We start from the raw sequence: 27,703 nt of genomic DNA on the forward strand, positions 1-27,703 counted from the left end.
GGGGATGGGGATGGGATGGGGATGGGGATGGGGATGGGGATGGGGCAATGGCAGAGCGTGGGAAGGGGCGGAAGGTGGATGCAGGGGAAGGGGCTGTGGGGCAGAGGACGCCTCGGCAGAGGATGCTCTGCAAGGCTGGCTCGGGGGGTAGCGCAGGAGGGGCTGCACAGGGAGCAGAGCTGTGCGGGAATCCAAGGCCCCAAAGCACGGTGGGGATGCCGGAGCACAGGAGGAAAGCGGATCTGCGAGCAGGAGTCTGCTGCCGTCGGGGTCACGACGGGCTGTGCACTGTGCCCCGGGGCTGGCAGGGACAGGGGTGCCCAGCCGGGGTCACGGCGGGCTGTGTCCTTGTCCCCGGGGCCGGCAGGGACAGGGGTGCCCAGCCGGGGTCACGGCGGGCTGTGTCCTTGTCCCCGGGGCTGGCAGGGACAGGGGTGCCCAGCCACCCTGCGGGGCTCGGGCACAGCTCCCGGGCTCTCCCGGGCTCTCCCGGGCTCTCCCGGGCTCTCCGGGGCAGCAGCCTGCCGTGCTGGCTCCCTGCGGAGGCACAGCCGGCTCTGCCTGTCCTCGGTGTGCAGGGACAGCTCGGGGGTGCTGGGGGACCGGGGGTCCTGCTGGCCGCTGCTCTGGAGCTCGGCGGGGCGGTGACCCGGCTCTGCTCGCCGCTGTGGCCGTGCCCTTCTCCGCCGTGACCGCTCGCTCTGAGTCACCAGGAAATCTGATAAGGCTCCAACGAAACCTCGGGAGCAGCCTGGGGACGTCGCTGGGCACCGCGGCCCGGCTCAGCACCCCGATTTCTTGGCTCCCCTCCATCATCCCGCCTGTCACATGTGTGTGACCAGAGCACCCAGACGGGTTCTTACCTGGTTTGCTGCCCAAACTTGGGGTGCCACGGGGCCTTTTGGTAAAGATGCAGCCCCCAATTCTTGGGAGAGCTGCCTGTGGGGAAGGCATGGGCCCTTTCCATGGCATGTGGCAGCTAAGCCTCCAGCTTTGAAGGTGATGTTTGCTGGTTTGCATGTTACATTCTTGATTTAAGCCTCCCAAAGCGCTAGTGATCAAAAGGCTGCAGGGAATGTGGAGGGCAGGAGGGAGCCTGTGACGGCTACGGGGTGGAAAATCATCCTCAAACGTGACCCATCAATTAAAGCAGATCATCAGCCCCAGCAGGAACCCTCTAGGTGTGTCAATTCCTCTTTTCCGTTTGGCCGTGTGCTGGGTAGTCCAATTAATCTGTTTTAGCAATCAAGCAAGAAACCCTGAGCATTTCTCCTTCTGAAGGGCTTAGTCATATCTGGGTGAGAAGCCTGAGCCGGTGATGTTTGGGTTGAGGCAGGACTGTGGGCAAAACCACGGGGGCTGCTTGGCTTCCAGGAGCAGTTCCTGGGAGCTGGAACAGGCACAGGACAGCCAGGAATGTGGAATTGTTGGGTCAGGGGGATGCTGGCTGTCTGCAGGGGGATGCTGGCTGTCTGCAGGGGGGTGCAGGGTGTCTGCAGGGGGGTGCAGGGTGTCTGGCTGTCTGCAGGGGGATGCAGCACCCAGGGCAGCCCTCTGGCTCTGCTGGCAGTGGGTTCCTGCTGCTCTCGTTGCACAAGGGCCTGCCAGCCTGCTCAGCCCACAAAGGATTTGGGTTGGTGCAGGTTCTTGGCCAAGAGGAAATGTCCTGGCTCTGGCCTGAGGGTTCTGACCTGCAAACAGGTCCAGGTGTCTGCAGGACAAAGCACTTGCAGGGTAAGATCTGTGTCTGTCGAACTGCCTCTGCACCCTGGGACATCCTAACCGTGGCACAGGGTGTAAAATTGAACTTTATGTGCATGCTGTGGGGTTTTACACTGAATTTCCTTTTTTTTCCTGTGTAGCATAGGTCGAGGGCAGAAAAGGAGACGGGTATTTATTGAAATACCTTTTGAAAGTAATAATAATAAAAAATGCCTTTTGTATGACTTAAATTTCAACACTGTGAAAAGGGCAAGCTCTCAGGCAGATTTATTCCCTGCTTCCTGCACCTTTCCTTGGAGCAGGCACAGCCCTGCTGCAGGAGGATCCTGCCCAAGGTGTGGTTCTCCTGCAGGAGCTGTGCTGCTGGGAGAACACCTCGTTGGCATTCCCCAGCTCTCAGACTGCACCAGGAAAGCCCAGTCTGGCACTCAGCACCAGCCAGTCCTCCTTAGCTCCAGCCCTGGCATTCCTGTCACCAGCTGGAGAGAAAATCCAGCTCCCATGCCCCAGTTTTCTCTCCACCAGCGAGGAAAACTTCCATGTCAAGGGCATCTGAAGCCTGCCTGATTTTCTGCGTGGAGCTCTGGGTCCCCATGGAGATGGCATCTGAGAAAAGAAGATAAAACCCTCTTGTGAGGATGGATCCCGGTTATTATTTGTTTAATTAGAATCTGGACTGATGCAGAGGCAACAATCAACAATTACCTTCTGTAAAGGGCTCTGACAGCAGCTGAATAGGTTAATGACTGGCAGGATGGAGACAAATCATGGCAGCTGTCATTTATGGTGCAAGGAGTCCTCCTGATGTCCCTGATTTAAGGGGCTTTTCCTCCTTCTTTTGGAATAACCAAGAAGGAATTTTCTTCTGCCGTGCGCCTGGGACTGTCTGGCAGCCAGGGAATCAAGTTCCAAATGAAAACTTAAACTATTCATTGCACTTTATTAGCAGGCTTCAGTTATGTTTAATTGCGGAAATAAATTACAGGGAGGTGAATGAGTAAGTTTTGGTGCCTTTTACACACCTCTCCTTTTTGGGAGGGCTCGCTGGGAGGATCGGGACGGGGCTTGCCGGTCCTGGCTGTCCCCAGGCGGGTGGCCGCGGGGAGGACGAGGCGCAGGGAAGGATTTTGCAAACACTGCCACCGCCTGGCTCTGTGCTCCTTCTTTTATTCGTGAAAAATCGGGGGCTCGGTGCTGCTGGGCTGGTCTGGGCTGCGGGGCTGTGCCGGGTCAGGGGGGCTCGGATGGTCCGGGGGTGTCCCCAGGGTCAGGGGGCTCAGCTCCTGGGGTGTCCCCCGAGTCAGAGGCTCAGCTCCTGGGGTGTCCCCAGGGTCAGGGGGCTCAGCCAGCCCAGCACTGATGGTCCTGGGGTGTCCCCCAGGGTCAGGGGGCTCAGCTCTGACCGTCCTGGGGTGTCCCCAGGCTCAGCCAACCCAGCACTGACAGTCCTGGGGTGTCCCCAGGGTCAGGGGGCTCAGCTCCTGGGGTGTCCCCAGGGTCAGGGGCAGGAGCAGGACCCTCAGCCCCTTCTTCTCCAGGCTGGACAAACCGAGTGACCTCAGCCTGTGCCTTCCTGGCTTCCCCTCCAGGCCCTTCACCGTCCTGGCTGCTGTCGAGCGGTCCGAGCTCAGGGGGCTCTAACCCCCCGGTTTGGGACTCGAACCCCCAGGTTTGGGGCTCTAATCCCCAGATAGGGGGCTCTAACCCCAGGTTTGGGGCTCTAATCCCCCGGTGGGGGGCTCTAATCCCCCAGTTTGGGGCTCTAACCCCCTGGTAGGGGCTCTAACCCCCCAGGTTTGGGGCTCTAACCCCCAGGTAGGGGCTCTAACCTCCAGGTGGGGGGCTCTAACCCCCAGGTGGGGGGCAGGCGGCCATCACTCCTCTTAACTACATCTCCCAGCAGCCCCTTCGCGCCACCACGCTCCCGCCCCCTCGACGCCGATTGGCGGATCTCTCCTGGTCAGTTTCCTCCCTTTCCATTGGCTCCGTGAGCCGTCAGTTCCGGCGCCGCGGCCGGCAGGAAGGGGCGGAATTCACGAACGGGATTTACGCCTTTTGCGCGGGGCGGGGCGCGGCGGTGCGCGGCGGCGCGCGGGGGGGTGGTTGCGCAGTTGGCGTGGCGCATGCGCGGCGCGCGGCGGCGGGGGGCGCAGCGCAGCCCCGGACAGCTGGCGGGGGTACCGAGGGCCGGGGGCGGGGGGCACGGCCGGGGCCCCGCCGCGGCCCCTGCGCTGCGTCCCGCTCTGCCCCGCATGGATGGAGCCTCGCAGCCTCCGGTGCCCGCTGCTCTCGCGCCCGGGAGGCCTGACAGGTAACGGGCCCCCGCGGGCCGGACGGGCCCCGCCGCCCTGACAGAGCCCCCCACCCGATCCCTTCCGTGCCCGCCGCCCCCCGTGCCCCGTTCCCCGGCAGCTGCACCCCGTACCCGCTTCGCTCGCAGCTGCGTCTGCCGGGCCCCTTGTCGGTCAGCCGGCCCGGTGCCCGGTCCCTGGCAGCTCTGCCCCCGTTCCCCCGTTCGCTCCCCGGTCAAGCGCACCTCGCCCCCCTTCCCTGTCAGCCGCACCCCCTCTCCTGTCGCTGTGCCCCTGTGCCCTCTTCCCTGTCAGCTGCCTGCCCTGCAGGCCCCAGCCCCTTCCCTGACAGCTGCATCCCCACGAGCCCCCTTCCCTCTCAGCTGCCCCTCTCTCCCTTTCCTGACATTTCCCCCACCCCTGACTCTCCCATCAGTTCCCCCACCCCAGGCTCTGTCCGGTGTCCTCTTATTCCCCCGAGGTGTCACCCCCTTCTCTTTACCAGGAGTCTGACTGCCTTGAGGGGTCTCCGCAGCCCCTCGCCCCCGTTTTCCCCAAGCCCTCTCCCCCCAGCCCTGCATCATCTGCTGGTGCCACCCCTGCCAGGTACAGCTGCTGCTTTCTGGCTTCCTTTCCCCCTCCCACCCCTGCACTGCCCTGTCCTCACACTCCTGCCCCCTTTCCTGGGTGTCACCCTGCCCTGCTCCCTCCTCTGCTCGCTGTCCCCCGGCTGAAGCCTTCCAGACACGTTCCCTGCCCTGCTGAGTGTGCTGCAGCCCCTTTCCTTGGGGAGGGGACCAGCCCCTGCTCCTGTGCCAGTTAAACTGCTCCTGGAGCTGCTGGCCCGTGTGGGACGTGGTGCTGGGGTGTTCCTGTGCGGGCTGGGGGTTCTCTGTTACCTTCCCTTTTCCTGTGGGTGGTCAGCTGGGGTCAGGGGGAGGCAGGATTGCAGTGGGAGGGCTGAGCTGCGAGCACCGTGTGGCCTGGGTGTGTCAGAGTTGCCCTGTGCTGCCTCTGCCAGGGCTCCCACCTCACCTCTTCTCCTGGCTCCCTGCTCCAGCCATCTGTCCTGGGGAGCCACTGCTGCTCCTGACAGCTCCTTCAGCTGGAGAAAAAAACCTTCTTTTGACAAGGTGTTTGCTGCTAACCAGGGCATTCCCTCTTGGTTTTTCAGGTTTCCTTAGAAAAAAAAAAAAAGATCCTATCTACACTTTGATATTTTAATTTGATCTGTGACCTCTTGGAAAGTCAAGGTAAAGAGGGCAGGGAAATAAGTTGTGAGGATAAAGAAGCCTCTCAGGGCGGGTTCTGGGTGGTGTTTGGAGGGGTGAAATCATTTATAGGTGCTGAAGGGGAGGGCCTAAGGAATCTTCCCTTGGGATGAGCTGTGTATCCAGAGGCTCGTGCTGTGCAGAGTGCTGCTTTTTCCAGTGACCTTGAGTTTGGAGCCTGAGACACTTGGGCACATCCAAGCAGTTAGGAATGGGATTGCTTGTTTAAAAGTGCTGATTTCAGGAGTCCTGCTGCTCTGTGGAGTTCTTGGGGCAGGTGGAGCTTTCCCAAAGGGTGCTGGTGCCAAGGCTGGGGCTCTGCCCCTCTGTGCAGAGCCCATCACTGTGTTGCTGTGGGTGGGAGGCGCTCAGGTGGTTCCATGAGAGGGAAATGCAATCCAGCCAAGGAGCAATCCCCCAAGTCCAGGCTGTGTTGGGAGTGTTTGATGTGAAATTGATGGAATTATTTGTGTTGTCAGTGTCCAGGCTTCGTTTCCAGGCTCGGAGCGAGTGTTCCTCTCCATGCCCTGGAGTACCCTTTGGAAGTGTACTTTCCCAGGAGCTTAAGGGGCTTTTCAGTGGCTGTCAGTGTAAACAGAGCCTGCCTGGTTTGGAGCCCGTGGAAATGTGTGCCTTGTTAATTTTTGACTGTGGATCTGAGCCTTGCGAAAGCCCCGTTTGTGCCCGGCAGTGCTGCGTGGCAGAGGCCAGGGGAAAGTGCAGGAGCTGCAGGTGGGCTGATCCTTGTGTGCTCCAGGGAGCAGTGTGAGCAGAGGCTGGCACTGCATCCCAGGCTTTTAGTCCTGTCCAGGGTGTTCTGGGCAGGTTTGGAGCAGCGAGGGACGAGGGAAACCTGTCCTTGAAGGGTGGTAGAGAAATGTGCCCTGGTGTCATCCAAGAAATGACCCCAGAATGGCCACGGGGACATGGATGGGCTGGTTGGAAGGGCCCTCAAGGATGGTTGTGTTGCAGTGGCAGGAGCACCTTCCACAGCCACAGTGTTCAGGGCCTGTCCAGCCCGGCCTGGAGCACAGAGGGAGGCTGGGGTGATCTCAGCTGGAGCCAAAGTGAAGCTGCCTGTGGAGTCAGCCCTGGGAGCAGCACTGCAGATTTGTCCTAGATTGTCCCTCACTCTGGGACTTAATCCCTCATTCCACCAGGGGCTGGTTGTGCTGGGTTAGTTAAAAGCCAGAAGCTGCAAGAATGGGTTAGAGCAGAATTTGCACGGTGGTTTTGCCTAAAGAGGAACATTCTTTACCAATTTCCATGGTGGAAGTTTCCAAGGAATTTCCAATTCCTTTAGTGGTGACAAAGACAGACTCTTTGGAGGGGCTTCATGCTTGGAAGCCTTTGTGTCTAAGAAATTGGGAGGCACGGTTGATTTTTGTCTGATTTTTATTACATATATTTTGCAGGAGATCTAAAAATCTTGGGAGATTCTGTTTTATTCCAGGGTCAGTTTGAAACTGGAGGCTGGGTCTGCCTGTGCGGTGGTGGGGTCAATAGTCTTTAGTGTTAAGAACACTTAATATTTATTTTATTTATTTATTTAATATTTGAATGAGGTCACTCTCATATTAATGGGGACTGGGAGTCTGGGACTGTGATCAGTTGTGGCTAATGCTCAAAGTGGGATCTGGAATGAGAATTTGGGCTTCTTAATCCTTTGTCTGTGATTCCATGGTAATTTAAATGTTGCCAGAGCCTTTGTAGTTGAGAATACCTGTTGAGCAACAAAAAATAGCAAAAGGAAAGGAGGAAAGGGCTCTTGGAGCCTTCTTGGCCAAGCAAAGGCACAAGATCTGGGAGACCTTTTGAGCCTTTTATAGCATCCAGTTGCCAAATCAAGCACTTTCCTGGAAAAAGAGACACCTTAGGCTCCTGCATTCCTGTTGGCCTGGGTTTTATCCAGGCCTGTCACCCAAGGTCTGATTTCTTGGGTGATTTTCCTCGCCTGTATTTTTTAAGAAGTAAAGTTAAGATGTCCCATAAGGTAGAAAATGCCGCACAGAGGAGTCTCTGTTGAAAACCAGAGTTTTTAACAGTCTGTTAAGGAGTGGTGGTTTTGGGGGGTTTGGCTATTCCTTCTCTCTGTTTATACAGAGGGGATATGGGGTATTAATGGTTTTGCAGTGCCTTATTTAGCTCTAAAGTGGCCTCCTGGTGTGGGTTATTTATGGCTGTATATGGGAGATCTGGATCTTTCTATGCACGTGGTTTTCCCACGTGTGTCCTTGAGGTTGTTTGGTGCTGTTGGAAGAGAAAGGAGCTGATTAGAAATTATCAATAACTAGAGGTGGGAAATGTCACAAAAATACTCCCAAGAGAGCAGCGGGGTGTTTGTCAGTGGGGAGGTGACAGCCTGCCTGGCACTGGCATAGTGGGGTCCTGAGAGCCAAATCCAATTGCTCTCAAAGAGGAGGACAAGAAATCTGCCTGGCAGGGAGGAAGAGGAGGGAGCTGGATGGTGCTTGGAGAGAGGAGACTGTGGACAGAGCCTGGGAATGTTGTAGGGAAGCTCTGAGAAGAGTGGAAGGCGCTGAGGTGTGCCGGCATATTGTCCCTCTGTCTTTTGAGGACGGACTTGAGAACAGCCTGGGGCCGTTCCCTCTGCTCCTGTCCCTGTTCCCTGGAGCACAGCCCGACCCCCCGGCTGTCCCCTCCTGTCAGGAGCTGTGCAGAGCCACAAGGGCCCCCTGAGCCTCCTCTGCTCCTGCTGAGCCCCTGCCCAGCTCCCTCAGCCCCTCCTGGGGCTCCAGACCCTTCCCAGCTCCGTCCTCCTCCCTGGACACGCTCCTGCTCCTCAGTTTGGGGAAGCAGCTCAGAACCTCTCGGGAGCTGCAGAGTCAGCAGATCCACCTGCCCTTGTGCCAGATGCTGCTGCTTCCTCCCCTTCCTGTCCTTGGGAGCCATGCCTGAGGGAAGTTGTTGTTGTGGCTGCCCCATCCCTGGGAGTGTCCAGGGCCAGGCTGGACAGGGCTTGGAGCACCTGGGAGAGTGGGAGGTGTCCCTGCCCATGGCAGGGTGGGACAGGAGGGCCGGGGGAAGCACTCCTGGGGCGGCAGAGAGTCAGGTGGGGGCTGCCAGGACTCCTGTTTGTTGCAGCATTTCTGTGAAATGCTCTTGTTTCAATGAATCAGCATTTCCTCATTTAGAAGAAGAAAATTTTGGCTTGTTCTGCTTGGAAATGTTTTTAAACTAGAAGGTTACATAGGGCAAAATGGGTGTTTGAAATTTTATTTTAATTTTTTTTTTTTTGTTATTTTAAAGAGAACTGTAGAAATGTCTAAATGGGCCAGGCTGTGGGAGGGAAACTGGGGGAATTGCAGCATTTCTCAGGGACTGACTGATCTTTGCTAGGCAGCCTGTCCAGCTCAGGGTTGGGACCATCACTCTGCAATTTGAATATTTTTTTAGCAGAAGTAGCCAATTCCATGGGGTTTCAATTATTTAGGTTAATACATTAAACTCCATTAAGAGTGTGCAAAACTCTTAATTTCTTCTGGAAATTCAATTTTAACTGGTCACCTCTTTTCTGTTGCTGAGGTAATTAGGTGTTCAGTTGTGACCTCATGTTGTGATTTCCAAGGAATGTTTATGCCCTTTAGGATATTTTAGGGGTGTTTTGCTGATAATCCAATGTAGTAAATGAGAGAGAAGACCCTGCTGGGATAGAAACATGGATTTTCCAGGCTGCTCCTCCTGAATTTCTCTACAACCTGGGAACAGCCTTGAGTCAGACATGCGTTCTTCCATTGTTCCTTCCCTGAGTTTCCTCAGGAGCCTTTATTCCAAACTTTGCAGCTGTTAGCCACCTCTGTTTCCGGGAGCTTGGCAGTGTGTGAGCGGCCTAACCTGTGGTGTCCCCGCCGTGTCCCTGCTGTGTCCCTGCTGTCCTGCAGGTAACTGAACACCCTCCCTGTGGATCCTGGCATGCTTGGATGCACAGCAGCTCTTCCCACAGCTTCTCTTCGTCTGCCCCACTGCAAGAAGATGGCAAAAGCCAACATCACCAGAGACATCATCCACAGGCAGATCAAGGTAGGTGTGAGCCCGGGGTGAGTGGTGCTGGCTGGAGAGAGGGGGGTCAGTGCTGGCATGGGGAAACTCCTGGTGTTGCCTTTGCTTGGGAACCAGATCTCTGTCACTTACATATTGATAAGCCCTGTAAGGAGCTTAGGAGAACAAACACACAGGACCTGTCACTGTCCTTAATGGAGAGCTGGGAGGAAGTCTGGCATGACAGGAGCACAGTTCCTCTCCCTGGGCTGGTTTGCCAGCAGCAGCTCTGTTCCTTCTGAGTTGAAGAGAGAAATAGAGCTGCTTGTGTTTGGGCACCACAAAGGCCCTTAGCCAGCTTCCCTCTCTGCTTTCTGTGTTCTCCCCGTGTGATCTTGCCATCAGAGGTATTTCTGACTGTAGTAAAGCTAATGATCTCTGTCACAGCCTCTCTGTCTCCTTTTCTTTAGAGAGTGCTGTGTTGCTTCCTTTGTGTAGGAAAAAAAAAACTTGTGCAGTGGTGGGATCAGTCATCTGATGGCTGCTTTGGTGGAATATCAACGTGAAAGGACTGGCTGCAGCAGACACAATAGGCAATTATTGCTGGGACTCAGAGGCCTGAAATCATTTGCAGCTTTGCTGATAATCAGCATTCAGGAAAGGGATCTGTGAGTGGCCAGAATAAGGAACTGGGAGCTCGAGTGCTCACTTTGCAGTTTGGTACCAAACTCTGTTATAAGCTTGTAATTCAATCCATGTGCAAAGATTTGTTTTGCTGCCCTAACAAGGAAGGGCTGGTTCTGTGGTTTGAGCCCTAGCCTGGGACTGTCTCAGACTGTCTGCTCTGTCAGGCTTTGACGTGTGACCTTGGGAAGATTGCTAAGTCAGGCAGTTCCTTGTAGGAAAAGCAGTGTCCTACCCCACAGCCCTCACAAAGGCACTGAGGCTGCAGTGGTACAGAATTATACTTGCAGCACCTTGCATGGGCCTTGCAGTGCTGCAGGAGTGCTCTCCACAAACGTACATCAAGGGGTTTGAAGTCTGTCATGGAAGCTCCTACAAAAAGCCTGGTTTGTTTTGCCTCCAATCCTTTTATGTCTGTCTCCATTCTGTCTTCAAATAGCTTTTGGTGTGTGGAGTTCATTACTGAACATTAGGCTGGGAAGGGAATTCAGCACTTCTGTGTGTGCTCTAGGACTGCTGATGTGCTCCGAGCACCACCAGGGTGGTGTTCTGGGCACCACCAGGGTGATTTTGACATTGGTGTTCCCATCTCTAAATGCTGGTGACAAAGGATTAAGTTGAAAAGTGTGACATGGAGTGAGACCACAGCTGGGTCAAGTCCTGGGGAAGAATCTCCATTTGGATGCTCCATCCAAAATCTGACTGGCATTCTCTCTCCTTCATTCCTGCCTCTGCAGTTGGCCTTCTTTCATCAGAGCCATCTGCTGATGCATCTGTGAGCCCTGTGAGATCACAGGGGAAACAACTGTCCTGCTTTCCTTCACCTTCATTTGTACTGACGCAGTTCTGTGGCAGCTGTTCCCATCCCTCTGGAACAGCCTGTGCACTGCAGCTCTGCTCCCTGCCTGAGCAATAACCCATCCCTGAAGGCAGCTGGCCAGTTCCACTGCCCAGCTCCTCACCCCGTGCTGCTGCTGCCTTGGGACAGGCTCTGCAGTGGCACAGTTCTCCTGGGCAGCTCTGCTCCACTACTGCTGTGCTCAGGGTGGATGGAGGTCCTGCTGAAATCCTTGCCAAGGGATAATAGCAGGCAGTCCCAGGTTCTTCCATATCTTCTGGTTCAGGCCCCAGGCAGGGTCAGCTCACTGTGCCTCAGCGTGGGCCTCCCAGAGCTGGTTTTGGCTCCTCAGCAGGAGCCTGGCACTAAGTTACACAGCATTTTAAACCAGTTCAGGGATGAAGATTAAGATTTACCCACCTGGAGATGTTCAGAGGATGGGAAGGCTGGAGAGGGAGTTGTCCCAAGGATGTGTAGTGATGGGACCAGGGGGAATGGCCTTGAGCTGAAGGAAGGCAGGGTTAGATGGGACATTGGGAAGAAATTCTTTTCTTTGGGGGTGGTGAGGCCCTGGCACAGGGTGCCCAGAGCAGCTGTGGCTGCCCCTGGATCCCTGGCAGTGCCCAAGGCCAGGCTGGACGGGGCTTGGAGCAGCCTGGGACAGTGGGAGGTGTCCCTGCCATGGCAGGGGTGGCACTGGGTGGGCTTTGAGGTCCCTTCCTACCCAAACCATTCTGGGATTCTGTGACTCCCTACTACAGTACAGGACCTGTGGACCCCCCCAGTACCTGGTGGGATTTTTAACCTTGAAGGATGTTGTGTGAAAGGGCAGAAGGAGTGTTTGTTTGCCGTGCTCAGGGTGGTGCCTTTTGCTCCTGCAGGAGAGGGGAGCGCTGGGCTTCGAGCGCCACTACCACGTCACCGACCCCTTCATCCGCCGCCTGGGGCTGGAGGCTGAGCTGCAGGTGAGTGTGCAGAGGGAAACCAGCTCCTTGGGCTGCAACTGCTGCAGGAGTGCACGAGCTGCTCTGGTTTATCAGGGCACTACTGCTTTCTTGGTCCCCCAAACTGCATTAGAGCCAGGGGCTCAGTGAGAGCTTGCGTGAGCTTTCTGCCCTGCCTGGTGTACCTGGAGGAGAACCTTTGGCAGGGTGGGCACCACCTCATCTCAGCACTGATGCCTGAAGAAGACAATTGTCAGCTGTTCAGCGTGCTCAGCTCTAATGGGATCCATAAGGAACGGGTTGTAGTGCACTCTGACATACCATAGAAAAGATGTTAAGATTATACAGAATATTCTGGGTTGGAAGGGACCCACAGGGATCACTGAAGTCTTAAGTGAACAGCCCCATCTGGGGGTCAAACCCACAACCTTGGCATTATCAACACCCTGCTCCACCCAACTGGGCCAACCTCTAACACATCAATTATCATGGTTTGGGGGAGAAAAGGATTATTTTGTCCCCCTTTTCAGTCACATCTCCCACATCAAATGCAGCTCAACACTCCCCTGCTTCCTGGTGCAGTCGTTGGTTAATGTGGATGAAGATGGATGATGTAGTCACCCAGCAGCAAGGTGCTTCTAACAGAGCTATCAAAAGTGCATTTTCCCTGTGTTCCCAGAGTGCCTGTACATGTAATTTGTCAGCCTAGCCAAGGGCTTTGGAAGCAAAGTCACCTTTCCGTGTGTACAGCAGGATTTCAGCTGTAGCCTCTGAGACTAAACTGCCATTTTATTCAACACTACCTTTTTCTATTTGTTTCATTTTGCCTTTTCTACCCCGACTGCTCTACCATGTCTGTCTTTTCTGGAGGTGCTTATCTACTAAGTGTGTGGAGTTCTTTGCAGGGTTGGAATAAAAAACCCCTGCTTTTATTGGAAGAAGTTATTTGTGAAGAGCTCACTGTGTCCTTGTCTTAGGACAGCTCTGTTTGATACATCTGAAGTTTGACTAATGCCATCTTCCCTTGCCTCCTTCCCTCAGGGTCACTCTGGGTGTGTCAACTGTCTGGAATGGAATGAAAAAGGAGAGTAAGTATGTGGCTTCATTTGGGGAATCAGCAAAGCCATAACCCCAGGTTTTCCCAAGAGTAGGATGTAGGTCATGTTATCATAAGCAGCTGCTTCCCATTTCTAGTAAAGTGGAGCTCAAGCTCAAATTTTGAGCTGTAGTAGAGCTCACCCTTCAAAAGAAGCTTTATTTTGTTAAATATATCTGGATATTATTAGAAATGCCCCTTTAGTGAGTTCAGAAGGGAAATGGTCAGACTAAGAAGTGGAGATTGAAGGCTGCTTCTCTTCTCTTAAGTGGTATTACAGATTATAATGGATCTTTAGGATTTGCCCAGCTGGTGGTGACATTTCCCCACCCCCTTCACCATGCTGTTAAAAGCTGCTGCTGGGGGACAGATATCCAAGGGAAGGAGGTGGAGAATTCACCCCTCTGCAATTTTAGAGGGACACTAAAGAGCAACTTCCAGTAACCGAGTAGAACGAAGAGTTACTGTGTGAGAAATGAGTGGATTGGAGGAAGGGTGGGTATTTCTGCACATGCCTCTTTCAATGTCCAAAGTCTGCCCTCTGATACTCTTCAGAATTATTTACCAGTGAAAATTTCATGTGCTTGAAAGAGAATGGCTAAGTTTAAAAGAGCTGAGAGTTGCAGCTGTCAGATTCATTTGGTCCAGATGCAGATGGATGGACAAGGCCAAATGCACCTTGCAATGGCTTTAAAAGCAGTTTGTGCTTCACCCCAGTAGCCCTGGGACTGCCTGGGCACCTCTGGGGGCTGGGAATGAATGCCTTGGCTGGGCTTCAGAGATGGTGTGGAGCAGTTAACACAGCCAGGGTAGTGGTGGGGTGGAGGCCCTGCATTTTGCTGTTGACCAAACACTCCTGTTGTCCCATCGTGATGCGGGTGAGATCCTTCAGTCAGCTGTGCTTTCTGTGGAATTGCCTTTTGTCTGCTTTAGCTCCTAGACCTGGCTGAAGGGATGGGTGCACGGTGAGCAGCAGGAACAGAGAGCTGAGGGAAGAGAGGAAATGGGCTGGCTAGGGCTGAATTAACTTAATGGTTGTCTGTGGTCAAACAGCTCCACAGACCCGGGCACGATGTGGAGCAGAAGAATTCACGGTGCATATTTGTCTCCTGTTCCTTTTAGCTTGTTGGCCTCTGGCTCTGATGACCAGCACACCATTGTGTGGGATCCTCTGCACCACAAGAAACTCCTTTCTATGCACACAGGACACACTGCAAACATCTTTTCTGTCAAGGTATGTGCTTAGAAGGAATGAGCAGCTAATGGAAACAGCAACCTGAGCAATAAAAGGGTAAATCCTTGCTAGGAAACATTTTCATGCAAACAGTTTCCCCCCAAAAAAAATTTAATATTTCTAATTATGGGTAAAAGGATTAAATCTAATGTTGCACTTAATTTATGCAGATCTCAGGCTTATTCTCTCAGTGAATTGGAAGGAAATGGTTGTAGCAAACTGGGATGTGCGATGGAGACACTCTTGTGTGTCCTGCTGTAGCTGATGATTCTTGAGCGTGCATGCTGACCTGTGTAAAAGGGAATGACATGGGTTAGCCCAGGTTCCTGGAGCAGAGTTCCTGCTCTGTGACTGCCAGGTGTCCATGTGAGCAGCCCCAGTGCTGCTGCAGGCTCACTGTGCAACCCCTCTGCCGCAGTTCCTGCCGCACTCGGGGGATCGGATCCTCATCACGGGAGCTGCAGACTCCAAGGTGCACGTCCATGACCTGACTGTCAAGGAGACCGTGCACATGTTTGGAGATCACACCAACAGGGTGAAGCGGATTGCCACGGCTCCCATGTGGCCAAACACCTTCTGGAGTGCAGCAGAAGATGGCTTAATCAGGTACGGAATTCCAGCTGGTTTGGTTTTGGGAACCATCACAATGTGTGCTGTGCACAGACCTGAAGAGAGGCTGTCTGTGTACTGGACAGCTTAAGCTCATCTCTCCTTTTCCTAAAACTGGGAAGATTTATCTTGTAGAGTCATAACTACTCTCCTCAGCTCCTCCATTTTCCTCGCTGCTGGAAAGGGAGGCCAGGAAAGGAACAGGTCATGACTTGGGAGTTTAATGTGGAACTTGAGTAAATCTGTGCACATTGTAGATCTGCTTTTAATGATTATCCTGGTACTGAGGCCTAGCGTGTGCAGTCCCAGCTCAGGACACTGCACGAGTCTCTTCCTGCTGCTTCTGTTAGCCCTGATGTGTGTGCCTCCCTGCCACCCCTCTGCAGGCAGTACGACCTGCGGGAGAACAGCAAACGCTCCGAGGTGCTGATAGACCTGACTGAGTACTGTGGGCAGCTGGTGGAGGCCAAGTGCCTGACAGTGAACCCCCAGGACAACAATTACCTGGCCGTGGGGGCCAGCGGGCCCTTCGTGCGGCTCTACGACATCCGCATGATCCACAACCACAGGTAACAGCACCTGCCTCTCAGGAGGCTGCTGGGGCTGGCATCGGCTCGGGGCTCTGGTGGGAAGAGGGACTTGCAGGGATCCAGCACTCGCCTCTTTCTGGGGAGTTTGGCTCTGTTTTTTCTGTCACCCAAAGTCTTTTGGCGGAGCGCACCGGGGTGGTGTGAGGCTGCTGACCCCGTAGCTGTGTGGGCAGCTGTGTCCTCGTGGGTGGGCAGGAAAAGCCAGTGCAGATGAGGCTTCAGCAGCTGCCTGCTGTGGTTCTCATGAGGCTGTTCCTCTCTCTGCAGGAAGAGCATGAAGCAGAGTCCCTCAGCTGGCGTGCACACGTTCTGTGACCGGCAGAAGCCCCTTCCGGACGGGGCGGCTCAGTACTACGTGGCAGGTACAGCCCTGCTCTGGGGGGCACTGGGTGGGGCAGGGGGCTTCACTGCCTGCAGACACAGACTGAGCCCACACACACAGACCCCTGCCCAGGGCAGCTCTTCGTGGGATGTCCCATGGAATTGCAGGTTGTTTCTCTGGGGAGGTGAGCCAGCCTTGCTGCTTTTTGTCCAGCATAAATGTGTTTTTGTCACTCCTGCTGGAAGGTGAAGGACTGGATATAACCTGGGCTCTATAGGCTTTCCTGGAACTGGTCCCAGTTCAAAACCTTTTTGGCACAGAAGTGACTTGTCCTCATCCTGTAGATAAAGAATCAGTGATGCAGTATCTGAGCAATCTAGATGACATTTTTCTCCAGTGCTCATTATTTACTATCTTTTATCCCAAAATGTTTGGGTCTCTTGGTTTCTTTTTTTTTTACAATATCTCAGACCAGCAGTTCAGCAGACCAGTTCTGACAGTCCTCTTCCTGATGATTCCCACTAGAGGATTCCTCAGGTCCCCTGAATTGGTCATGCAACACATCTGCTGTCTGAAGAACAGAACCTGTGTGTGAGCTGAATATTTAGGAGCTTTGGTTTCCTTGTGCTGAGGGCTTTATTAAGGAGACCTAATTAGGGGGTTGAGGATGGAGGTATTTGCAGATGGCCACAAATCACAAAAGCCAAATCCTGGAAAATCCCCAAAACTGAGATCTGCTGGGTTCTGGAGGCTCATTGTTAACAAGGCAGTTATGATTCTTGTCTTCATGTGGGGTGGCTGTGCAAAATTGGAATCACGGATCACAGAATGCTTGGGTTGGAAGGGACGTTAAAACAGACCTTGTTCCACCCCGTGCTGTGGGCAGGGACACCTTCCACTAGACCAGGTTGCTCCAAGCCCCATCCAGCCAGGCCTTGGACACTTCCAGAGATGGGACAGCAATACCCAGCACTGTGAAAAGGCTCCTGTGCATGTGTTGGTTCCTTGTGGAAGGATCCCAGAAACAGTGGGAAATGGAAAATCCCAGAGGTGCTTGTGCTCCATGGCTTTGCCCTCGTAAAAGGGAGCAGCTGGGCTAGGTCAGAGACAACAGTTGAGAGTTAAGCCAATAATTCTGGACTTGTGCTCTCCACAGGGCACCTCCCGGTGAAGCTCCCAGACTACAACAACCGGCTGAGGGTCCTGGTGGCCACGTACGTCACCTTCAGCCCCGACGGCACCGAGCTCCTGGTCAACATGGGAGGGGAGCAGGTAAGGAGGCAGAAAAGCTTCACACTGGGTCCTTGGACAGTGCTGTGTGCTACTGAAAATAGGTAATGGGATGGATTTTGAACTGCTTTCTGATTAATTCAGACTAAGTACTTGGGATTAGGGATATGTTTGTTACACTGTCACTGATCAAAGTTAAACCACGTTCTGTTGTGGTTTTCCAATTCACATTTCACTCTCCGGAAGAGGGGAAAGAAAATAAACAAAACCAGTTCTGGAACTGACCTTTGTTGACCTAGAAAGGATTTCATAACTCATTCTTGAAACATCAAACTGCTTCTGTAATAGAATGTAGTGAACAAGGAACTTGGAGAAGCAAAGGCCTTCACCTGGAATATTGATTGCTTTAATTTTAAGCTCTGGGTGTTATTCATGGATCCTTTGTAAAGCCTATCAATGGAATGAGAAAATCCTCCTGACAGCATTAATCAGCGTGGATTAAACAGGACCTTTGCTTGTGGGCAGGTTGCACTGTGCATGTCCTCTCCAGCTCCTTCTCACACGTGCACTCGCTCCCTTTAGGAGAGGGTGAGCTGTGGGTCTGGCCTGGGCTGTCCATTCCTGTCCCAGTACAGCTGGAAATTGGGATTTCACAGAGCTGCCCTGGCAGTTTCTTGGGAAATAGTCATTTCATCCTAGAGACTTTTCCTCAGTGTCCTGCCTCTTTTATGTCAATAGGTGTTTGGTTTCTTCATTATCATGGTGCTAATTGAAATATCTTAGTTGCTTAATTGAAATGTGATGCTTTCTGAGCAGGTTGGTCAGTGGTCACGTCATCTTTTAAACTCTGCAGGTGTGGAGTAAGACGAGGTTCCTGTTTCTCAGTGTTGTTCTCTCTGAACTGGGCTGGACTGGGACACACTCCAATTACTGCCATCCCTTGTGTGTCCCTCTATAAAAAAGATTCCCAGTGAGAAAATTGGAAATAGCAAACACAAGCATGGAACTGTGTATTTACTGAGCCCTCTTTTATTTCTGACTTGAGCATCTCTGTTTTGCAGACTTGTCTCATGCTCTTTTTTCCTCTCCTCAGGTCTATTTGTTTGATCTGACATACAAGCAGCGACCATACACTTTCCTCCTCCCAAAGAAGTGCCACACTTCAGGGGGTAAGTGTGATGCTGTCACAAAGGGAGTGAGCAGCAGAGGGGAGTTCTGTACTGCACAAATTCATTTTCAGGGTGCAGGAGGAGAGTGAAGCAGGGTGTGGGCTGCTGGGCTGCTTCTGCAGTGCAGTTCATACCCTGGTGCCAAAACCCTTCTGCAGGGGGACAAAACATGAGGGCACAAGTGACCTGTGGAGAGGGGGGTGAATGACAGTGCCTAAAGCTGTGCTCAAGGATTAAGCAAACTGTTCAGTGGTTGAGGTCCTGGCGTCCTCCCAGGCCATTCCAGGGTTCCATGATGCTCTAACCATGGCCTGAAGTCAGGCTAAGGTAATTCCCTTAGCACTTAGTTCTGTGTGTGTCTGGTTTTCTGATCTAGACTTGTATTGCAAAGGACACTGCAGAGATTTGTAAATATAGGAGGACAAATCTGATCCAGGTGGCTGGAGCAGGTGGAATCCTGGAAGTTTTGTTTCTGCTCTGAATGGGGCTGTTGTGTTGTGCTGTAAAATAAGCCCTGAGTTTGTATAATCTACACTGGTTCTTAGCATGGTTGTATATATCTTTTTCTAACCCCCAGAAGTGCAGAATGGCAAAACCTCAACCAATGGAGTGTCCAATGGGATCCATCTCCACAGCAACGGCTTCCGCCTGGCCGAGGGAAGGGCACACGTCAGGTGAGGGCTCAGCTGCCCCTCCTGGGGCTCCTGTGGCTCTGTCCTTGTGCTGCCACAGAGGTGTGAGCTGCCAGCTGCCCTGTTCCTGGACTGCCAGGTGGCCTCTGTCCCTGGGGCTGTGTTGGCCTCTCGTGCCTGGGCTGTGAGCAGGAGTCAGACCAGGCAAGAGCATCCTGGGAGAAATTGTCTGTGGGGATGTTTGCTCTTATGATGGACAAAACTAAGAAGTGATTTTTCAGGCCTGGAAGCAAAGTGTCCTGAGTGGTGGTTGCTTTCTGGCCTGCAGGATCTGTGTGTTGATAGTGGCAGAGGCTGGCAGGTGAAGGAACCTTGTTTTCCTCTGCCATTTTTTGGGCACTTGCCTGCTGCAAACTGAACTGAAGCAACCAGAATTGTTCTGTGACAACACTGGAACACTGCTGCCATTCCTAGCATGGGAACTAGGACTGGATGGAGCCTCTTGTATTGCTCCTGCTGATTTCTTTCTTTAAAACAAAATGCATTTGGGCTGAAGGAGCAGCAGCACATCTTGGTGGCTGTTTTTCTTCCAGCTGATGAGACTTGGTTCAAAGTCAAGACACTTATTTAATACCATATATGGGTAGTCTGGGTTCCTCCAGAGTCACTTTGGGGACTGTTTCAGCTCCTCTCCTCTAGATGGCCCCTCCACCGCGGCAGCAGGAACGGGGCTGGAATTTTGGGTTGTGGAGCATGGGCCTGGTGAGCTCAGATGCTTCTGCATGTGCATTGTTGTGCATTGCTAAAAGAGCATTGGAAACGTTGTTTATGCAGTCGAAACAAAGACCTATTGGTGAAGTCTGATACTTAAAATACCCACTGCTCAATTTGGAGTGTGTCTCTGTAGATGAAGAAAAATTGGAAACAGTCAAATGATGGTCACACTGATGTAGTGAGACTGCCAGAGGGTGAGGGGGCCCTGGCACAGGGTGCCCAGAGGAGCTCTGGCAGTGCCCAAGGCCGGGTTGGATGGGGCTTGGAGCACCCTGGGGTAGTGGAAGGTGTCCCTGCCCATGACAGGGGATGGAACTGGATGGGCTTGAAATTCTCTTCCAACCCAAACTATTCTGGGATTCTGTGGTCAAAACCAAACTTTCCTCTTAAACTCCAGTTCTTCTCCAGGTCCAGAGTGCCTTCTGCCTTTTCCTGAATCTTTTATTAGGAAGTCTAGCAGCCATTAGCTAAGCTGGAACTAAGCACTGCAGACTGTGACCTGGAGTGAAGGACATACAACTTACCTGTGCTGCTCCCTTCTTCCCCTGCAGCCCCCAGGTGGAGTTGCCCCCGTACCTGGAGAGGATCAAGCAGCAAGCCAACGAGGCCTTTGCCTGCCAGCTGTGGACACAGGCCATCCAGCTGTACAGCAAGGCTGTGCAGAAGGCCCCCAACAACGCCATGCTCTATGGGAACAGAGCTGCTGCCTACATGAAGCGCAAGTGGTAAGGGGCAGTGCCACTGCAGGGACTCCCAGGGCCACCCTGGTCAAGGGCCTGGTGTCCCTGTGCCAGAGGGGGTGGGGTCATCAGACTGGAGCACAGCTGGGCACCTCTGGCACAAAGGGCTGGTGCAGCAGTCTGTGCTGGACAGATTCTGGGGAGGCACAGCTGGGAAGCAGCCCACTGTTTCACCTACTGATGTGCTGTGTGAAATCCTGATCCCTTCCTGTTGGAAAAGAAACCCAGAGTCCACATCTGATCCACAGCATTCTGGATGTCTCCAAGGGTGTCTGTGTTTCTTTGGGTGGCTCTGATTTGCATTAAAGAAGGGCTCTTAAATCTGCTGTCAACACATGACGTAATGGTGACTGTGCTTTGTAACATCCCATGACAGGAGGTTGTTTTAGGGCTGCTGGGGGGGCTTTGCTTGCTGCTTTATCCAAGTGCCTCACACTGCAGACACCCAGACCTGATGGGTCCTCTGTTACCCCAGCTAACCCACACTCCTTTGGCTGGAAACAAACCTCTGGGAGGGGTCTGGGGAGGTGGCAGATCCTTGCAGTCTGGAGAGGATTCTGCCCTGCTGGTTGCAAAACACCCTGTCAGCCTCTGCAGTAGGTAATGTCTGCTCTGACCAGTGGCCAGAGCTGCATCTGCAAGATACAGCTGAGTTATTTTAGTGCCTGTCCCCTTGAGCAGAGTAAGACTGAGTACCATGACTTGCCATTAACATATTTAAAATAGCTGTGGTCCTTCATCTCCATTTGCTTTGTGAGGATATCCTTCTCCTCTCCCTGCTGAAATCCCCAGTATGAATTCTCCTCTCTTCTTGCCAAGATAAAGAGCAGCCAGCAGTTGTTGTGACTGTTGGTAACTGGCCTACTGGCTGTTTTGCAATAGCAGAGATTTGGGAGCTGCCTCAAAAAGACCTCAGTGTTCAGAAGGAGAAGAACAATAGGTTGGGATTAAGGGATGGAGCACAGAAGCTGAGTGCTGATCTCATGAATGACATTTTTCTTATAGGAATGGTTTTTCCCGAAGGGTGTTGGCACATCTGAACCTTTCAGTGTGTCAGCTACTGCTTTGCCACAGTTTTGGGTAGCAGGAAGATGTGGAAAACACACACAGGGGGTTTCTGTGGCATGCAGGGGGCAGGATTTAAATAGCACTGAGGTGATAGCTTCCAGGTGCAGAAAAGGGGCACTTTTCTGCTAGGAGCAGTTTGTGGAGTGTGGGGAAGGTGGCTGGGATGTCACTGAGCAGGAGGAGAGGCAGACAGTGACCCAAGCTGAACCACCACGTGTCTCTGAGGCATTCTTGATGTCTGGAGCAGGAACAGGTACAGGCCACCCTCAGAACCCTGCAGGTTCTGCTTTGGCCTCATTCTCTGAATAATAGAGCAAGAAAAAAGGAAGGTCTGTAATTTCCTAACCTCCCCTTGTTCATCTCCCTTAAGATGCTGCTCATATTTTCCAGCACTTCTAAGGCTGTCCTTTGAAATTTTGCTCCTAAAAGCCAACTGCATCCCCCTCTGGATTGCTTTCAGCAGTCCACGTTGGCAGTACTGAGCTGATTTCTAGTTTTGCACAAGCTGAGTCAATCCTGTAACAAAGGGAGAAGGCAGAGCCTGCTTTACATGCCACCATGTCCATTTTCACACCAGTCTGTTGGGGTGCCAGTGCTGGTAGTTGAGCTTGAAGGATGTTTGAGGGTGGCAAAGCAGTTTAAAAGCCCAGTCAGGTGTGCAAGTGTGTGACACCTGCCTGTCATCCTAACAGGTAGCTTGCCTTCCCTCTTTCTCTGAGTGAAAATGGCCTGTTGCTGCGTGTCCTGAGTTGACCCTGCAAAGGCAGCCCTGCAGAGCCGTGTTCCTGCTGCAGATCTCACGGGCAGGGCTGGGCTGTGGCCAGTACCCACCTGGACAGGAGGGAGCTGCAGGGTGGATGGTTTGCAAAACATGCTCCTGCAGGATTTGGAGCTGACCTTCAAAGGCCAGACACTGGGGCACCTCTTCCCTGTTCCACCTGTGCATGAGGAGGAGCTTCTTTGCTGTGAGGGTGACAGAGCACTGGGATGGGCTGCCCACAGAGGGTTTGGAGTCTCCTTTACTGGAGATATTCAAAAACTGGACACAGTCCTGAGGAATGTGCTGTAGGGAGCCCTGATTGTACAGGGAAGGCGTCCTGCATGACTTCCAGCTGTCCCTTCCAACCTGAGCCTTCCTGTGGTTCCCTGACAGAGATTTCAGGTGATCTGAAATTGTTGCTCTGTGAATTCATCCTCTCCTTGGGAGGGTTTTGGACCTTGGCAGGTGCAGTGCACAGACTCCTGGGATGGTTTGGCTTGGAAGGGGCCTTAAAGCCCATCTCATTCCATTCCCTGCCATGGGCATTCCCTTTCACTATCCCAGGCTGCTCCAAGCACTGTCCAGGGACGGAGCAGCCACAGTGGGGCATGTAGGTTACAGATATGAAACATTATTATTATTATTATTGCTATTATTAACCCTCAAATGGAGCCTTGGCGCTGTGTTCAGGCAGCTCGTGGTGTGTGAGCGTGGAGGCTCATGCTGATAGCCCAGGTGTGTCTGCCCTGGCAGCCTGAGCTGGGCACCACCCTGGGCTCAACAAGTCCCTCCTGCCTCCAGAGCACAGGCAGCCAGCCCCAGTGCCCCAGCCCTGAGCTCAGGCTGCGAACAGGACACAGACACCCCGAGCAGTCCATCTGCTCTAACGCTCACCTCTAAAGCTCCCCCGATTTTTCCTGTCAGGGTGGGGAAGGGCTCCTGCTGGCGCCGTTTGTCCCTTGGTGAGGGAGGCCCTGCTGAGCCGGGCTGTGCCGAGCTGTGCCGTGTGTCCACACAGGGGCACGATTGAGCTGTGACAGGGAGCCCGCCTGGCACGGGAGGGCTCTGCTGCCTGGCCAGAGGGCTGCTGCATCCTCCATCTTCAAAGGACTTCCCGAAATGTGCTGCAGCAGGGAGCTCTGCTCTCTCGGATTTAAAATGGCAGGTCAGGGCTGGCGGGGCAGCCTGGTGTGGTCACATCCCAGAGCTGCCTGTGGGCGTCTGCCGAGCCCTTGGGGAGGCTGGGCTGGGTCAGGTGGTGCCCCCGAGTCACAGCAAATGCTGTTAGTGAGCTCCTGGGGTGTGGGATTGTGTAGAGAGCTGGAAACAACAAGCTGTGGAGTGAAATGAGGGCTGGGAAACAGCAGTGGAAAATGTTTGCTGTTGCTGCCTGGGCTGGCTAATCCGCTGCTCTGCTTTCCTCAGGGATGGGGACCATTACGATGCTCTGAGGGACTGCTTGAAGGCCATATCCCTAAATCCTTGCCACCTGAAGGCCCATTTCCGCCTGGCACGCTGTCTCTTTGAGCTCAAGTACGTGGCAGAAGCACTGGAGTGTCTGGATGACTTTAAGGGGAAGTTTCCAGAACAAGCACACAGCAGTGCCTGCGATGCACTAGACAGGGACATCAATGCTGCCCTCTTCTCCAAGAGTGATAACGGTGAGTGCTGCTGCTCCTGGGCTTCTCCAAGGTTGCACTGATATCTAATGAGCACACAAGGACTTTCCTCCTTAAACTGCCCCTCTGAAGTAAAGCTCCAACTTCTGAGAGAGATTGATTGTTGCTGTGCACAAAAACTGGCCTGAGCCTGTTCTTTCCTTGTGCCTGGCCCTGGTTTGCTCTTGAGTGAGAGTGTGATAAAAGGAGTCTGCCGTAGCCAGGAGATAATCTGGAAGGAAGGAAGCCCATGCTCTGAGCCCTGCTTCCTGCTGGAATCCTCCTTACCTCTTCCCTAAGGCTGCTGGGGTCTCCTGGGCTGTGTTTTGCTCAGAACTGCCCCAGTGGTGCTGAGGGAAATGTGTTGTCCTTGCAGCTGAAGACAAGAAGGGGGGTGGCCCCATCCGGCTGCGAGCCACGGGCCGCAAGGACTCCATCTCCGAGGACGAGATGGTGCTGAGGGAGCGCAGCTACGACTACAAATTCCGGTACTGCGGCCACTGCAACACCACCACCGACATCAAAGAGGCCAATTTCTTTGGCAGGTAGGCTGGCAGGTGGTAGCAGGGCTGCAGGACAGGAGGGAGCAGCAGCAGGATGATCTGTTCCGTGGAAGCCTCGCGCTTAGCCCCCTCTTACTGTTGATAAAATGACATGGCGCCGGTGTGGAGGGCTGGGATGAGCTGAGGGGAGCCCTCCTCACATGCTGCTGCATGAGCAGCTGACGAGGAGCGGATCCACAGAGGTCCTGGTTGGGCTAGCAGGTCAGAAATCCATTTGGGATTGAAAACAGGGCTCCTGGGGATGCAGGGAGCCTGCATGGGGAGCTTTATCTGGATGTGAGGGGTGTCAGCCTGCTGATGATTGAAGCCGTGTGAAATTGTCAGCCTGCTGGAGCCTGGCTCTCGAGCGTGACCCCAGGCTCTGCCCCTCTGCCCCAGCAACGCCCAGTACATCGTCAGCGGCTCGGATGACGGCTCCTTCTTCATCTGGGAGAAGGAAACCACCAACCTGGTGCGTGTGCTGCAGGGGGACGAGTCCATTGTGAACTGTCTCCAGCCTCACCCCAGCTACTGCTTCCTGGCCACCAGCGGCATCGACCCGGTCGTGCGACTCTGGAACCCCCGGCCGGAGGTAGGAGCTGCAGCCAGAGCTGCCCTTGCTGCGGGGCGCTCTGTCCCCCCGGGATCTCCCCCTGCTGCAGCCCCTCCTCGGTGCTGAGGCTGTCCCTGTTGTTGCAGAGCGAGACCCTCAACGGGCGCGTGGTGGTGGACATGGAAGGCGCTTCCCAGGCCAACCAGCGGCGGATGAACGCCGACCCGCTGGAGGTGATGTTGCTGAACATGGGCTACCGGATCACGGGACTGACCAGCGCGGGGGCTGGCGGCTCGGACGATGAAGACAGCTCGGAGGGGCAGGTCCAGTGCCGGCCCAGCTAAAACAGAACTGCCTCTCCTTCCTCTAAATGTTTGGCTGAAAGGGAACCGAGTTTCCTTGGTCCTGAACTTTCTCTGGTGAATGACTGCACTGTTTCGCACTATGCACAGGGTAGGACGAGCTGGCAGGGGCAGGAGCGGCCGTCTCTAAACCATCACCTCCTCCTCCTCCTCTTCCGTGGCAGTGCAGTCCGGGGTTTGCCTTTAGTGGAATTTAGTCCCAACAGGGGTCTTGAGTTGTCTGTGAGCAGTGTAACTGGTGATTATTTTTCCAGGGCTGCTGTATGATCTGGTACAGGGGCTGCTGCCTGCATTGCAGGGGGGATGTTAAATTCCTGAATAAAATACAAACCTAGGGCAGGGGTTATGGAATGAATTTACTGCAGTGATTTTGAAAGCTTGACTGTGCTACCAGCCTGTCTAGAGGCCCCTGGTTTATGGCTGTTGGCCATGAAACACCTGTTTTGTCCCATAACATCTTTCTTCTGGCTTCCATCTCAGACACGTCAGCAGATGTAGCTGTGCTGTATTAAGGACTGGAGGTTGCCTGTCTAGTGCCCCTGTCGTAGCTGAGGGATTAGTGAAGGCACTGGGTGTGTGCAGCTCCACGGGGCAGAACGAGCTTGCCCAGTTGTGACTCCCTCCTGTGGTCCCTGAGCCCGTGCAGGGAGGTGACAGCGATGGGCACAGGCTGGATCAGAGCCCCAGGACTTGTGTAGCTAAAGCTGCTGAGGAAAAGGGCAGGTGACAGCACCTCTCCATTGCCCAAGGTGTGTAACTGTGTTCAGTTTTCCTCTCCATGTCACCTGTGCAGGAGCTGAGGCTGTTGTCACCGTGTGAATGATACAGCTACAGTCTGGAGTTGTCAGAAGCAGCATTTTTGTGCAGCCAGCTGCTCTGTCTTGGCCAAGGTGGGCCTTCCCTGCCTCTTTGTTGGTGTAACATCAGATGGATTCGTGGTCCTCTCAGGAACCCTCCTTCCTCTCCCCGCTCCCCGCGCCCTGGCTGGCTGCACAGCCAGGAGCGCACCTGGAAACACAGCACTGTACTTCCATTCCTTACTCCTCCTGTAACACACAGCCCTGTTTTCCCCTCTTGCAGTTGCCAAACACTAAATACCCCACAGATCTTACACAGCTGTGCTACAACCACCTCTGGAGGTTGCTTTTTCTAGGACTATCAACTAAGACCAAAGAGCCCCTGGAGATCTGAACCGCTCTGCGCTGTCTCGTGTCTCTTCCTGCCGAAGGTCTGAACATGTCAGCCTTGGTCCCAGGGGTGTGAGGTGTGTGTCTGGAGCGTGTGCGCATGTGTGTGTGCTGTTCTTCCATGTGCTGCAATCCCTGGTCTTCCTGTTGCTGCCGTGGAAAGATGAGAGGCCTCCCTTTCCTCCCCTGGCTGCCTCTGGCTGCCAGGCGCTGCTGAGCGCAGCTGCGCGGGGCTGCCCGAGCCAGGGCTCTGCCTTCCAGAACAATCCTGGAGCTGAGGAGCCAGAGAGGGCAGCTGGCAGCATCTCTCCGAGGACGCTGCTCCTGCAGAGAGGCCTGGGGTGCCCTCGGACAGGCTCTCCTGCAGTGCAGCTCCCGGTGCTGGGCAGCCCTCGCAGGGACCAGCTCCCTGCTCTGCCCGGCCTGGGGCAGGACCGGCCCGGCTCACCTGGGCCAGGTGTCCCTCAGCCCCCGGGCAGGTTGGTGTGTTTCCACGCAGTACCTGTGACTGTTGAGTTCACCTGGCTGGGGGCGAGGCCAGGTGCACCCCCGGCGTTTGCTGCTCTTCCAAACCCAGAGGCAGCAGAAAATTCTCTCACTTGGGTGGCTTTCTGACATGGTCTGCCCTTTCCTTTTTTTGCTTAAGGCTTCCTACTAGACGTATCCTCTTCTTTTTTTTTTTTTCTTTCCCTCTTCTCCTCCCACTCAAACTTTTTTTTCAGCTTTCAGTAGACAACGTCTGTAGACTTTGATTTTTAAACTGAGAGACTGAGATGGAAAGCTCTGAAGAGAACAGACCTCTCCCTCCCCATTCACCTTTTGCTGTGGCAGCTATTTTTTGGTTTTTTTTACCCTTGTGAGACAGTGCAGCTCTTTTACCTGCCAGTTGCAGTGTGAAAGCAACCAGATTCCCTGCCTCTGCAGTGGGTTGCTGTTTTTAATGGCTGCTTTGGTTTAAAAAAAAAGAAGATTAATAATAATAGGAGAGAAGGGGAGAGAAAAATATCTCTGCCTCTAGCCCCTTTTCCCCTTGCTGTGGGCAGATTACCTGCTTGTCGCTTGTTAATGAGGAATTTGTATTTATTGGTGAAGGAAAAAAAAAAAACATGCTGGGGAAGTCAGGAGAAGATGTTGCTTTATTGACCTCTGCTGTTTACTTCAACCCCCTCTTTGGGAAAGCTTCTTCCTGCTCTTTCTGGTTAACTCTTTCTAGCCTGGGATATGCAGGGATGCCTCCTTTATTTTTGTATTCTAGCAATGGGCTCTCCGTTAGGAGACTCTAGGATTCTCTTAGTGTTGCAGTGACCATTGCTTCTCGCTTTTTTGAGTACTAAAGACGATCATCTCGTAAACTTTGCCCCTGCAGTTGTAGAGGTAACACACGAGCCTTACTGCCCTCGTTAGAAGGAGCAGAAAACTTGTTTCTCT

General features: G+C 53.7%; 1 protein-coding gene across 5 annotated transcripts; it reads left to right on the forward strand.

Annotated features, from left to right (window-relative positions):
• Positions 1-3,866: 3,866 nt before the first annotated feature.
• WDTC1 (WD and tetratricopeptide repeats 1) lies at positions 3,867-25,434 on the forward strand. Of its 5 annotated transcripts, none has more exons than XM_084222841.1 (17): positions 3,913-4,033; positions 5,188-5,266; positions 9,089-9,325; positions 11,687-11,770; positions 12,791-12,837; positions 13,968-14,079; positions 14,498-14,685; positions 15,075-15,257; positions 15,546-15,640; positions 16,757-16,872; positions 17,924-17,999; positions 18,577-18,673; positions 19,957-20,130; positions 23,399-23,634; positions 24,008-24,176; positions 24,573-24,765; positions 24,873-25,434. In XM_084222841.1, the coding sequence occupies exons 3-17, from the start codon at positions 9,218-9,220 to the stop codon at positions 25,068-25,070; spliced, it is 2,076 nt and encodes a 691-aa protein (XP_084078967.1). In that variant the 5' UTR covers positions 3,913-4,033; positions 5,188-5,266; positions 9,089-9,217; the 3' UTR covers positions 25,071-25,434. The 5 variants fall into 5 exon arrangements, with proteins under 5 accessions (XP_084078964.1, XP_084078965.1, XP_084078966.1 ...); XM_084222842.1 differs by having other exon boundaries at positions 9,187-9,325; XM_084222838.1 differs by lacking the exon at positions 5,188-5,266 and having other exon boundaries at positions 3,867-4,033; positions 9,249-9,325.
• Positions 25,435-27,703: the final 2,269 nt, after the last annotated feature.

The sequence above is a fragment of the Fringilla coelebs genome (genome assembly GCF_963513975.1).
Source record: "Fringilla coelebs genome assembly, chromosome: 28".
NCBI lineage: Eukaryota > Metazoa > Chordata > Aves > Passeriformes > Fringillidae > Fringilla > Fringilla coelebs.

Coding starts and splice junctions, on each gene's coding strand:
- WDTC1 (XM_084222838.1), top strand. CDS start 3,979: ATGGAGCCTCGCAGCCTCCGGTGCCCGCTGCTCTCGCGCCCGGGAGGC. Junction 12,838..13,967: donor GAATGGAATGAAAAAGGAGA/GTAAGTATGTGG, acceptor TGTTCCTTTTAG/CTTGTTGGCCTCTGGCTCTG. Junction 16,873..17,923: donor TCAACATGGGAGGGGAGCAG/GTAAGGAGGCAG, acceptor TCCTCTCCTCAG/GTCTATTTGTTTGATCTGAC.